Source organism: Merops nubicus, unplaced genomic scaffold, assembly GCF_000691845.1.
Source record: "Merops nubicus isolate BGI_N331 unplaced genomic scaffold, ASM69184v1 scaffold22860, whole genome shotgun sequence".
NCBI lineage: Eukaryota > Metazoa > Chordata > Aves > Coraciiformes > Meropidae > Merops > Merops nubicus.
This window is the reverse complement of record NW_008584026.1, coordinates 10,771-24,354: the sequence shown is the minus strand read 5'-3', so window position 1 is coordinate 24,354 and position 13,584 is coordinate 10,771. Positions and strand designations below refer to the sequence as shown.

General features: G+C 35.5%; 1 protein-coding gene across 1 annotated transcript; it reads left to right on the top strand.

The window, feature by feature from the left end:
- Nucleotides 1–984: 984 nt before the first annotated feature.
- On the top strand, nucleotides 985–12,736 carry LOC103775478 (ADP-ribosylation factor-like protein 5B). The gene is made up of 6 exons (XM_008942937.1): nucleotides 985–1,006; nucleotides 4,119–4,179; nucleotides 5,475–5,622; nucleotides 8,561–8,644; nucleotides 10,323–10,474; nucleotides 12,132–12,736. The coding sequence occupies exons 3-6, from the start codon at nucleotides 5,479–5,481 to the stop codon at nucleotides 12,178–12,180; spliced, it is 429 nt and encodes a 142-aa protein (XP_008941185.1). The 5' UTR covers nucleotides 985–1,006; nucleotides 4,119–4,179; nucleotides 5,475–5,478; the 3' UTR covers nucleotides 12,181–12,736.
- Nucleotides 12,737–13,584: the final 848 nt, after the last annotated feature.

Sequence of the window (13,584 nt, the reverse complement as noted above, 5' to 3'; positions counted from 1 at the left end):
ATTCCACTCTAGAAAAATCTCTTCAAACGTTATTTTTTGACCCATCTAGTGGGAAATTATTTGATTACATCACTGCTTTCCTCTAAATAATATTGTTAATAATAAAGGGTAGCAGTCATAGAATCATGTAGGTTGGAAGAGACCTTTAAGATCATCGAGTCCAACTGTTAACCCAGCACTGCCAAGTACTCTGCTAAACTGTGTCCCAATCCCAATATCTACACGACTTTTAAACAGGTCTAGGGATGGTGATTCAACCCCTGGGCAGCCTGTTCTGGTGCTTGACAAGCCTTTCAGTGAAGCAATTTCTCCTTGTATCCAGCCTAAACCACCCCTGGCACAACTTGAGGCCATTTCCTCTTGTCCTATCACTAGTTACTTGGAAGAAGGGACCAGCACCCACCTCTCTACAACCTCCTTTCAGGTAGTTGTAGAGCGTGATAAGGTTTCCTCTAAACTGCCTTTTCCTCAGACTAAATAACCTCAGTACCCTCAGCTACTCCTCACAAGATTTGTGCTCTAGAAATTGAGTAGTTTCTAGTAATTATTGAGATGGTTTTGGTTGCTCTTCTAGTTAAATCTATTCAATTTTTTTGAGAACTCACAGGGTGTCCCATGAAACGTGCTTTCATTAAGCAGACTTGCACAGTAGCTCACGCAACAATTGTGACTATCTGTAGGGAATATTCCACAGATGTAAATAGGCTCTCAGTACCTGTGGAGCATATCATCAGTTCCCTGTGGCTAGTGTGGGTTGTTCTGATAGTCTGAAGCACTTGATACTGGCAAAATGGAAGATGAAACAAAGCAGAGATTTACAAAGTGCCATCCTTCTTCATGGAGTAGAGTATAGGGGAGGAGATGTGCTTAAGTGCCAGAAAATACAGAACAGCAATTTGTTTTCATTTCACTCGAGTAGTGGTGATGCACTGCAGTTTTGCTGTACATAAATGTGAATGATAGGGGATCTGAAAATGCCAAATCTGGAAAATATTTGATCAAAAAAGTCTGGACAATGCTAATTAAATGTTTACTGGTGAGCTAATAATGTTAATTCACAGGAAGAAGATATGTTGCTAACTTTCTGAAAAATGCACATCTTAAAAAAAACTGACATCTTAAAATAAGCTCCATTCATTTTTGTGTCTCAGGGTTCAGTGTAGTTAGAGTAAATGCATCATGTAGAGAATTGAGTTCATTCTGAGTGACTTCTGTCTGGCAGGAAAACCTTACAATGAATGTACCTTATACCCTCTACAGCATTGAATGGTGTTTTATTAATCTATACATCTTCTTTACTATTCTTGCAATTTGATTCTTTTACCATCCTTTCCAGTGGTAAGGATGAGCTACTACAAGGAAAGTCAAGAGACTTGACCTAATCTATTTCAAAAGATACTCATCAATAAGTGTCTGCTGACTAATGTTATTTATTGACCTCTTCCAGCAGCATTTCTTGCTCTTTGTGTTCAGCTGTTATAGCACTATGACTTGGGTGGCATCTGTGAGTTCTCACAAGGCAGTTGAATCTGTTGTTCTGTTTCAGCTCACTGTTCATATAGCAGAAACTGTTCTAATTGGTTCAGTTCATTTTGATTATGATTAGTCCATTTGGGCAAACCTAGACTGGCTCATGGTGAAAAATGTAATGGTTAAATTAATATTGTGTGGCATTAATAAAAGGTGGAAACTGCTATTTGTACGAGGTACTGATGCTTTCATTGTATTATTTGCTTCCCCAAATCAACATTAGTTAACACTTGTGTGACTGTTTCTTGTTTTGTGCTTATTCAGTTACTGTATAAAATGCCATTTGACTATGGAGTAATACAGATAAGCTGTGCCTCTTTTCCCCAATTAGTGTTCAACCATTCAGTGACTTTCAAAAACAGTCATCTCAATGGAGGTTTGTTTTGTTTTTTTTTTTCATTATTTTAAGTAGCATGATATTCTTTCACCCAACTCTTTTCTTATTCATTCCTCAGTAAGGCTGTATCCTGATATGAAGATGGGAAAGAACAATGTAATGCCTTACTGGAAAACCTTGTCTTTTCCTTCTTAAAAATAACAAAACAGAATGTGGCAAAAGTAGAATTATATTCTGGGCAATAGTTGGCTGTTTTGGGAGCAACAGAAGGGTATTTCTGTGTTTGAACTTTGAAAACCCTTTAAACTTAAATGAATTTGAAGAAGAGATAGCACAGTCTAGCTATGTGGCATCGTTTCTTAGAGTTGAAAGCTGAGTGGTTTTCATACCATTTACATTATGGGAAGAGTAATTAGTTACTGGTGCCGTGCTTATGGGGCTGAAAGTATTACTGGATTTAAGACTAGGAAAAGTTCTTTCCTTAGGGTGTGATGGCAGGATACAGTAATAGGGGGGCCGATAAAAGGAAATAGCTTTCAACATTTTTTAAAAGCTGTATTGCATAGCAAAACTTCCTAAAAGTTGCAAGCAAGAGATTGTTTTATTAAAATCACTTTCTGTATGAAATAATTACTGTTATATATAAGCATATTTAAAAAAAACAAACACCACTTTAATTCTTCCTTAAATTCACCCATTTGCAGGGAGAAACACACCAACTTGATATTTATAATAAATCTTCTGACCTTCTAGTTATTTCTTATGCTTTGTAAATTTAATGTGGTAGTTTAGAGGGAATCTCTAGGTTGTGTGCTCTGTTTTGCTTTGGATTAAGTGCCCTAGAATTTTAAGTATTACCCCTTCAAAAGTGATTCTGTTCACAGATGTTTTATGCAAGTTTTACTTCTAGTATCCATTTGTAAATTCTCTGCTCAAGTGATTAGCTTTTTTGTCAGTAAGTGGATCAGTATCTTCTAACTTCACACACATATCAAAAGAATCACCGTTCTGATTGGCTGTGCTGTTGTATTTGAAATTCTAAGAAGGATTAACTACAGACAAGCATATAAGTTCTGGATTTTTTCTTTTGTTTTTTTGGTTTTGTTTTTATTGACCCCGTATCTGCAAAAATAGCATTGAAGTAGCATTACACCATTCGAAAGATCATTATTCTATAACTTCCCTGCAGGTTGAGGAGGATGATCTTTCCTTTCTACTCGGCACTGGTGAGTCCTCACTTGGAGTAGTGTGTTCAGTTCCGGGCTCCTCAGTGCAACAAAGACATGGACATACTGGAGAGAGTCCAGCAATGGGCCATAATGGTGTTGAAAGGGACTGGAGCATCTTGCATGAGAAAAGGCTGAGAGAGCTGAGACTGTTTAACAAGATCCCCTCTGAGCCTTCTCCAAGCTAATGTGTTTAAATATCTGGAAGGAGGGTGCAAAGAGGACAGAGCCAGGCTCCTTTTGGTGCCAAGTGAGAGGACTGGGGGCAGTGGGCACAACAAGAGGTTCCCTCTGAACATGGAAGGAAGCAGTTTTTTACTGTAAGCAGGTGACTGAGCACTGACACAGGAAGCATAGGGAGGTTGTGAAGTCTCCACCCTTGCAGATACTCAGAAGCCATCTGGACACTATGCCAGGCAAGTTGCTCCAGGTGACCCTGGTTGAGCAGAGGTATGGATCCGATGACCTCCAAAAGTGTCTTCCAACCTTGACCACTTTGTCACTCTGACTTTTCAGTTCAGAAATGGCAATGCTGGAATTTGTGATGTATGCAAAATACAGTTTCCTCTCTGTTTTTATTGTGCAAATGATAGTGGTCCCTTAACAAATGGTTGTTATTAAGCCTAGTACATTAGGTTAGTATCTTGTGCGGTCTTTGGATGTTAGATGGTGTTCTTGAGATGATACGCTGCTATGAGTTATTTTTTTATTGTACTTCTCTTTCTAAAACTAGATTTATTTTTTTTTTTAAATGAAGTAATCTTGTTAGTAAACATTTCTTTATGAAGACTTCCAGAACTGACTTTTCCTAGGAATGTAGTCTCAAGAGAAGATGAGGTTTTGTGGATTTTTGTGTTTTTGTTTTTTTTTTTTTTTTTCCTGTCCTGAAGTCACCAGTATTCTTTGTAAGCTATTGGAGTAAGACAAACAAGCAATTGCCTTCTTCAGTAAGGAACAGTGATTAACCAGAATTACAAGTACTGCGGTTTCCACTAAATTATTTTTGTCTTTTTGTGTTTATGCAGAACATAAAGTAATCATAGTGGGACTTGATAATGCTGGAAAGACTACTATTCTTTACCAATTGTAAGTTTATGAACTATTTTATTTTCTGTTTACATTTTAGTGTTTGTCACTGTTTAATCATTGAAAATTCAGCTTTGCAAACTAGTGGAATCTCTAGGGCTCTAGTTCACAGTTCATACGTTAAAGATATTAGTTGTTCTAAAAAGAGTAAATATTTAAATAAGTGAAGAAACTGCAGTGTTTTAAAACTGAATTGTAAAGTAAATAACAAATTTGTACATAAAAGCAGAAAGTGAAATGCAAATTCGTTTGCCATCAAAGCTTATCTGTATTTGCAAGTACAGAAATAATCCTGTTGCCAAGAGCTGCAGAGAAGAAAGTGACTTTTAAGTTAATAGAAATTCTAGCCACTCTGCAAAAATCTACCATAGATGTTTCCAAAAGTGTCCTGATTCTATTGTCTAAAAATTTGTTATGGAGGATTCTTCAAAATAGCATTTCATCTTGCCTAGGTCCTATGTTAAGCGTTTTCAGTGACATCATTGCACCCAAATCTTGCCAACATCACAAGAATATCTGTGATAAAATCAAAAATGCTGGCAGGAATGTTGTCACTTATTGTAATTGTGGAAAAGGAGGAGGGTATAGCCAAATAACTATGCATATATTTGGATACAAAGGCAGCAGAGGATGTTTAAAAAGCAAACAAACAAACAAAAACAAAAAAACAAACAAACAAAAAAAACCCAAAAAACTTTCTCCTAAGCACTTTTGACCACTTTTAAAGGTAGAACTGAGAAATTTTCAGCTGTGTAAGCAAATAGGCCTTTGGAATTTGTTTTAATATTGGATTACTAAATGGAGTGCTCTGATAAAATTATATTCTGATATATATTTTGCACAGTTTAGTGTTCCCCTTATTTAGAATCTTTAGAATATCAGCTTCTACTTTGAAACAAGTGCATTTTAAGTATCTGTTAAAGTGTCCTTTGAAAAAAGAAGCCTCTTAAAACGCAGATGCTTATCCATTGTTGTAAGCCTTTTATGTGCTTATTTTTCATTCCTGATGTCTTTAAGCATGTCTACAATCTCTGCTTCAAAGTACAGTAGAACATCATCAACCACGGTTTTTAGTCCAAATTCAGATTGAATTTACCTGTTTCCTGAAGAGCTGCTCTTAAATCTTTGTTTTCTAAAAACTTGAAATGTATAACTTTTTTAAAAAATGTCTAGTTTTTTTAATATTTTTATTATCAGTTACACATTTACTTTTTCTACGTTTGCTGTAAGTGAGCTGTGACAAGCCTTGTGGATTTTACTGGCTGGTCTTTATGGTGTGATATTGTTTCCTTTAGCTTAATGAATGAAGTGGTTCATACTTCTCCAACCATAGGAAGCAATGTAGAAGAAATAGTGGTGAGAAACACTCATTTCTTAATGTGGGATATTGGAGGACAAGAATCATTACGATCATCATGGAATACTTATTATTCAAACACAGAGGTATGTGGTGCTACTTCAAAGTCTGCAAATTCAATAAGTTGGTTTGAAATTACATTTATTTATTTATTAGGAATACTGGTGGACTTTATGAAGATTGCAACTATTGGTTCTAAATCTTTTTGAGAAAGAAGAAACTCTGAAAGTGTAAGGTGGCTAAGGTACCAATGCAGCCAGTTTTCTTGCAGTATTTGAAGTATTTTTTCTTGTATGCTTTAATGTTGTTTGATCTGTGGTATAAACCATGAAGTTAGACTTTTTTTCATAGACAATCAAATTATATCAAAATATATTTCAGACCTAACAGGCTGTTTGCATGGTTTTTTTTTTCAAGTAGATTAAAAAGAAAATATTGCTGTGTACTTGGCAAATTCAGCACAGATTTGCAGTGTTTAACCAAACTTCTATACATCTGGTCTGAAATGTTTTTGAGGTAATGGTAATTAAGGATAAAGAATGAAACTGTCTCAAGGCAGTGGTATTTAAAAAGCTTATCAGCTTGTGACTTTTTTATCCAAAGGATAAAGGAAAGTCTAGCTGTGCAGTACTCATGAGGTAAAGCTGCCATTGCTGGAAAGAGGAATTCCTGGCAACAGTTCTTTTGAGGGTTTGTTTTTTCATGTCAAAATGTTATCAATGCACATAAAATTTCCGTAGCCTCACTTTGAGACTTCTACATTGATGTAAAAGATTTTAGACTTCATTTCTTACTATTGCTACTAAAAGCAGAGGTCTCTTGTAGTTATTTTATAAGCATTCTGTCCCTCCTGTAAAATGAAGTTTTCTGTCCTGTGCTCCCCTTTGAGAGGGGGAGATTCGAGTGATCCACCCCATGTATTCAAAAACTTTTTATGTACTGAAAGCCTGGTGATGATATCTCAACTGTCACCTTGAGTTTTTTAAAATTATTTTTAATTTTATCTAGGAAAGTATAGCTACATCTAAGTCATATAGACATGAGGGTGAAAACTTCTGCCAGAATTATCTGGTAAAATAACTTCTGGACATTTGTCCAATGAGAATCTTTGATTTTGGAATTTGGGGAAATACATGTATTATTTTTTTGATCCTTTTAGGATGTTCTTCATCATGTTTTGACTAGTAAGTGTTTGAAACCCAGTTCTTGCTAGCACTTGCACAGAAGAACTTCCCCTTTACTTAGAAGCTTTGTGTGCTAGAAACAGTTGAGAAAGAAAAGGGGTCTGTTTAGTATGCTAATCCTGGCTTCTCTGATATAAATAATTCTTTTGCTGTTCCTCCTCATTTGCTAGTCACATCTCAAAGTCACAGCAGCATTAAATTGACTTAGTTCTTCATACTTTGAGGTCATTTTCAGCAGGTAATGAACCCCCTTAATTTTATAAGGCAAAGTGATTTAGAGCATATGTTGGGCAATTACTGCAGTGATTTCTAATCCTCCTTTTTTGTTACTATCTTTCTTTTCTCTTTCCTTATCTGTAAATTGAGCCAATCTAAACCATCTTTGGAGTAATGTGAACAGCCCACAGATAAGCTTTTCAGTGGGTATCTGTCCTAATTAGTTTCAACTTGACATGGCTAATTCTGCCATCCTAAGAGATGGCAGAATTAGAGTCATTCAAGAGTCAGTATTCTTACAGAAAGGATGTTGAGATGGGCTAACAGACAAAAGATCTGGGGGAAGAGGAATCCGGAGGGAGCTCTCATGGTTAAGTTATTGGGAGTGGGGGCAAACAAAGAGAGCTGTGGTAAAAGAGGAATGGGATTGAAAGGTATTCCCATCTAGGAATTGAAGTGATGGAGTCTCTCAGGTGAACATCATCTCTTTGGTTTCCTCTACAGTGCAGCGTGTGTTCTCTGTAATGCTTGCGTTGGTTGGTTGTTTTAATAGTATCTGTATGGTTTTCACCTGGACGTACTTGATCTCCCTACTTATTGTTCCCATCTATGACACCGTAGTGCTGCTTGGAGCACGCTCTGGGCAGGGCAAGTGTTGAACACTGGTCAGTTGCTCTGGTTTGTGTACACATACTATTAAGCTATGCTTACAAGCATTTACTTGAGTATTACCTACTGTGTAAGGCCATGTATTTTTCCTCTCCAGTATAAGGGTATAAAATAGAAGGTACAAAACAAGGGGCAGGAAGAGTGGAGTAAAAGAGTAATTTTCATACCAGTGACCATTGCCTCACATGGGAGACCTGATGTACGAGACCTAGCAGTGTCTCAGGATTCACAAGTGCATGACCATGAGAATAATGTGCCTGCCAAGAACAGCAAGGGTAAAACAACTGCTTTAGCCTTCTCTAAGTGTCTAGGTGGAGGACTGAACAGATGTAAGTGTGATCCAACTGCACAGGCCCTTTGTGTTACAAAGGTTAAGATGATGTTGCACAACAACATAATGCTAAGCCTGACAGATAGATAGCTTTCTGAGGTCTGATATACTACTTTGAAGTAACGCTTCTTAAGCCTCGTTAGTAAGATCGTGCTGAGTTCCTAAAAATGCTTCTTTCAAAACAGAGAACTTAATTTTGAATTTTATAATTTCCTGAGTATGCAAGTAATAGTTGACATTAATAGCTGTTTTATTGATAACTGTGTAGCAAGTTTGTCATCCATATTTTAAATATAATCCACTATCTGTAGGTGATTTTGGTACCTACATAACTATTTTGCTTTTGATGTAGGGTGTGAAAGCCACTTAATAGCAGTGCTGAAATGTACAAGCACAATATTTACATTTTTTTAACTGTAATCTTCGTGTATGATTCCCAGGGCTCTAGGCTCTTTTGAGGCCTTTCCTCAAAAGGCTACAAAATAAACTTGTTTTATTTTCTAGTGTGCTCCCAAAGTCTTATGTTTCTTATAGGAAGACTTGTGCTAGTGACCTCTTGGAAACATGCGTGCTGTCATTTATACTTTGTACTTACATACTGTACTATTGTGGTTTTTTTCCTAGTTCATCATTTTTGTTGTTGACAGCATTGATAGAGAGCGACTTTCTATAACAAAAGAAGAACTTTATAGAATGCTGGCTCATGAGGTATGGTGGGGAGTTGGAATAATGGTTTTCTTTTGTTGTTAACAATCAAATAACATTACATGCTTCATACGTTAGCAAAAATTATTCTGTCATGAAAAAATTCTGAGCCTAAATGTGCATGCATGTTGGTCACCTTTTAAAACTATATAAATTATAAACAGGAAAATTATTAAGGAGAACTTTTCTTATAAGGCTTCCTTGATTGTAATCAAATGACTCTTTGCAAATGTTGAACTTGTAACAATCTTAAGCTTCATATTAATGTATCTGAGTATTACTGTTCTCCATTACCTAACTCTCTTCTTTCACTTAAATGTTTAAAATTTCAAGACATTTTTCAGGTTTGTATTTTAGAAAGTAGACAGTTGTTTTTCTCATTTGTTTTAATGCTGCTTCTTAAAATTAAAAAGCTTATCTAATATTATGGATAAATTATTTTCAGTTCAGTTTCCTTCTGAATTGTTTTGTTACTATATGAGGACTGTTTGACACTGGGTCAGCTCCCTCAAACATCTTAAATTAATCTAGGTTGGATTAGCCAAAGTACATTAAAACCTTCTGTGATTACTCTTGAGCTACATTAGCATTATTTTAAATATAAATGTCTCCATTTTTGAAGGAAAAGGATTTAATACAATGCAGGTAACTGTGGAGATCGTTTCTCTGAGAGATTTGCATTGTTTCAGATGAGTAAGGTTTTTACTTTATAGCTGATATTACTGTAGTTTGGGTCTGGTAGGAAGGAGGAAATATATTACCAAAAAAAAGAGGAAAGATGATTTTGTGGTGGAATTTTCCCCTATAATTTATTCATTTCCAGTGTTATAAACTCTTATGAGATTTACCATCTCTTAAAAACTGTCAGTAGGCTTAGACTGAAAAACTTTTAGGATTGAATTTTCAACTTTGGGCTACAAAGGTTTGGTTTTTTTTTTTCTCTTGATGGAGAATTAGTCTCAAAATTTAATATACATATAAGTGTCAGCACTTTGTAATTACAACTGTCAGCTTCTGGAGTATTTGTTTACCCATCTGCACTCCTGAAACCTTACATCCCAGTTCTTGTTTCATTGCTGTATGTAATAATCCTAATTTCCACACAGAAACACAACAACAGGTTTTTTTTTTTTTTTAGTTTCTGTTTTTACTAAAGCTGCTGCAGCATTATTAGAGCTCTCTTTTTGGAACAACAGATGAAATTTTGAAGAGTTTTGATAGCATTCTTAAATTGCTACTGCTTTAATCACTACAGAACATGTTTAATGAAGGTGAAAGTAATTTCCAGGAAATGATATCTGGTAGGCTTTTCTATTTGAGTGTTATCTAATGTAAGAGTTTGGAAAGTTTATCCAGTGATATTTCTGCTGTCTGGATGGTTGGAAGCTTTATGAAATGTGTTTTAACAAGACTTTTTCTAGTTAGTATATGAACATGTGGCCAACACCAAAGGGATAGTCATATAAGACATCATAGTTTGATTCTCTGTGATTAATACTTCTGAATAATGTTTTCTTCAGTCTTAATGTAATTAATTCTTAATGTAGTAAGTTTGTTAAAACTTTGTAATGCTGTGTAATTGTAGATTAGCCTGAATACAGCTCTTCTAAGAGCTTCAGTTAGCTCAATAGCCCTTTACTTCTTTACAATAACTAGTACAAATCCTCTAAATGATTTGCAGGATTTACGCAAGGCCGCAGTTCTCATCTTTGCGAACAAGCAGGACATGAAAGGTTGCATGACAGCTGCTGAGATATCTGCATACCTCACCCTGAGCTCCATAAAGGATCACGCATGGCACATCCAGTCCTGCTGTGCCTTGACAGGAGAAGGGTAAATGCTTACTGCTTAGTACAGTAATATGTGGTAAATGAGAATACTGTTTTAGAAACCTATTGACAGCAATGTAGATTCCCAAAAGAACATATTTTCTGTTCTTTGCAGTCAGAGGAATATTTTTAATTTTTCCTTTTCTTCATTGAATTGAACCTTTGTGGGTTTTTTTTAATAGGTCAAACTGCAAATTTCTATAAAAGTCTTTCCACTTGTTGTTTGGTTTTGGTTTTGTTTTTTACCATAACACACACACACACAAAACCATCCCCCAGACCCAACACCCCTTGCCATCTAAATATCTAGCTGTTGGCATAATTATTTACTGTGTGCTACCCTCTCATTCTCTGTCTTTGTGTAGTTGAAGAAATAAGCTACTGTCATCTGCCTTTATATTCCAATCTGCTGTAAGCTTCTAAGGGCATGGTGGGGTTTTTTTTTTTTTTTTTTTTTTCTTTTGGTAAGCATTCAAACTTAGTCTTGATGAAAAGATAAGTAATCTGGCATAAACAAACTGTTACCAATATTAAACCTTTTATGTCTGACTGATGTAGCAAATTTTGTATACCTTATGCCAGCCAGTACTAAAATGGAAAGCTGTGCATTCCTTAGATCCTCTGTCTATAAAGGTCTACAAACATTTTTAGGTGCTTGTAACAAGTTGAGTAGTGTCTTGCTTACAGGGCTTGAACTGTGCCAATTTTTCATCTTGATTCTGAAAGCAGTCTTCTAATGTGTAATAGGGTTTTTTTCAGTTGTGTAGTACAACCTTTATAATGTGATCTTCTGACATTAAAAATAGTGAATCCAACTGTTTGGGAAATGAAAGCATCTTCCCCATGTCTAGGGTGAAGTGGTTTCTGGTGTAATGGATACATCTTGCAGAGTGATTGGTAATTGGAAAAGTAATTAGAATACTTAAAACTGTGGCAGTAATGAGACCAACTCAAGAAAATTCCTAGAGTTAGGTTGCTGACCCAAATCTTTCTTTGGAAGATCTGGCAGAACTGTAGGGAGTTTGGCCCCATGTGAATGAAGCTAGCCCTCTTGGACAGCTAAGTCAGGACATACCATACCTGACATAAACTAGGTAACTAATCCCTAGAAAAGGAAAGCCTATCTTCTGTAATGGAAAGGTTTTAAATAGAGATGCAAATTGAGTGAGTTAGCAGATTAGAAGCTTGCTTGTTGCTGTTGAATATAAACATATTTTTAATTTTGTAATAGCATTTTGGAATTCTTGATACACTGCCTTTTCATGAACCAATTCAGTCTGTGTACCTGTCCTTTGTCTTTTAGTATTAGTAGGTGAAGGTCTGGCTTTCAAGTAAGCAGTCTTTTATAGGACAGCTGTACAAAAAGAAAAACTTACTTGGTTCCATATATCTGTGAGTAAGCACGTTAAGAATAGTGTCTTTTAGAGTTACAAGGAAAAAAAATTGAGGGAGTACCAGACTTCAAAAAAAATCATGCTTTTCCATCTTCTTGTAGTTAGAGTCTAAGTTGACTTTGTTTAAAACAGTTTACTCTGTTCACATTTCAGTCTAAATGCCAGCTGTTTTTTTAAGTAGATGTTTTTAAGGATAAAACCAAGTACAGAATACTTCAAAGATGTTGGAATGGAACTAATATCAATATAACATCTGTTATCTTTCAGATTATGCCAAGGTTTGGAGTGGATGACCTCCCGTATTGGAGTGAGATAGCTTCTCTTTTTTTTTTTTTTTTTTTACACAAAAGAAGAGACTTCTGTTTATCCTGTGAACATGTACATTTTTCTGTACTTCTGGCTGCTGAGGCAGTGACCATGTTTAATTTATATCAGCCTACCCCGAAACTGTACTTGAATCAAGTGCAGTGGAACTGAGACACAAAGTATTTTCTTAACTTTTTTTAATACACTAATTTTCAACTGGATGAACATATGTGAATCTGGTTTTAAGCATTGAAATTCCTCTGAATATGTATTCTAACTTATTCAATGATAGCTTTTTAAAATCTGTTTTGTCATTGTCAATATTTCATACTTCCTCTTTCTAAATAATTTATATAACTAACTAACATAAATAATCATGGTTTGTTTAATCATTAAAAAGTAGTGAGTAAGTTGACTTTACTCTGGCATAGCTTTACCTACTAAGGATAACCATAACATATCTCCAGTGGGCTTCCTGAAACATCAGTAGTGTTCTAGCTGGCATAGGAGTTATTAGTTATGAATGCAAATTTTTAAATGCTGAACAAGTTAGTTATAGTTATTATTGTGGTGGCTTTTAATCTGGTGTATAATTGAACTTCTGCCTTAAAAGAAATCTATTTTATTCTCGGTTTCTCTTGGCAGTAGTTCTAGGAAATGATTCTTTTTCTTTTACTTGAAAATACATTCCTATACAGTGGATAAAAATTTTATTAAGTGCTGGTTTAGTGATTATGAACTTGAATACCTTTTTAAAAATAAACCTCTTGAGAATTAAATTTGGAATCATGGCAGACAGTGTTATGTGTAGACTTGCTGGAAGATGTTTAAAATTTCAAATACTGTATACATGAGGCTTCTTTGCATTTTAGTTACAATGCTGTTTTCTAAATGAATGCAAAAACAAAAGGGAATCCAGATTTATAAACAGAAGATGATCATGGTGCTGTATCTGTAGACTTCAAAGCGAAGCTTATTTTGACATTTACCTACTATCACATACGTGTTCAGATTCTGTTGCAGAGAAACTATTTTGCTTTAATTTTTGGTTTTAGTCTTATTTGCAGAAGCAGAGAGATTTAGATGGTGTTCAAGTTAGATTCATTCACCTGATCAACTTTAGATGCCCTCCCTGCCATTCTTCCCCATTCCCCCCCAAAAAAAAACCACCACCAAATGCTGCCCCCCCCCAAAAAAAAAAAAAAACTGAGGAAGAAAATAAAAAAGAAGAAAGCCAATACTCGACGCCTAATTGCTAGTGAAGCAGTGAAGGATCTAACCTACATAAATGCTTGGCAGGCTTTCCAAAAGCACCATTCTGCACCTTGGTATGCCTGAAAAACATGGGGGTTACTGGAACCGTTATGCTAATTGACTAGAGTCCTTTAATGACAAAATGGTTTTGATAAATCTT

Bases quoted from the DNA above. Each gene is read 5' to 3' on its own strand.
- LOC103775478 (XM_008942937.1), top strand. From the start codon at position 5,479: ATGAATGAAGTGGTTCATACTTCTCCAACCATAGGAAGCAATGTAGAA. The intron at 5,623-8,560 runs GTATGTGGTGCT...TTTTTTTCCTAG, and splicing joins CTTATTATTCAAACACAGAG to TTCATCATTTTTGTTGTTGA. The intron at 10,475-12,131 runs GTAAATGCTTAC...GTTATCTTTCAG, and splicing joins TGTGCCTTGACAGGAGAAGG to ATTATGCCAAGGTTTGGAGT.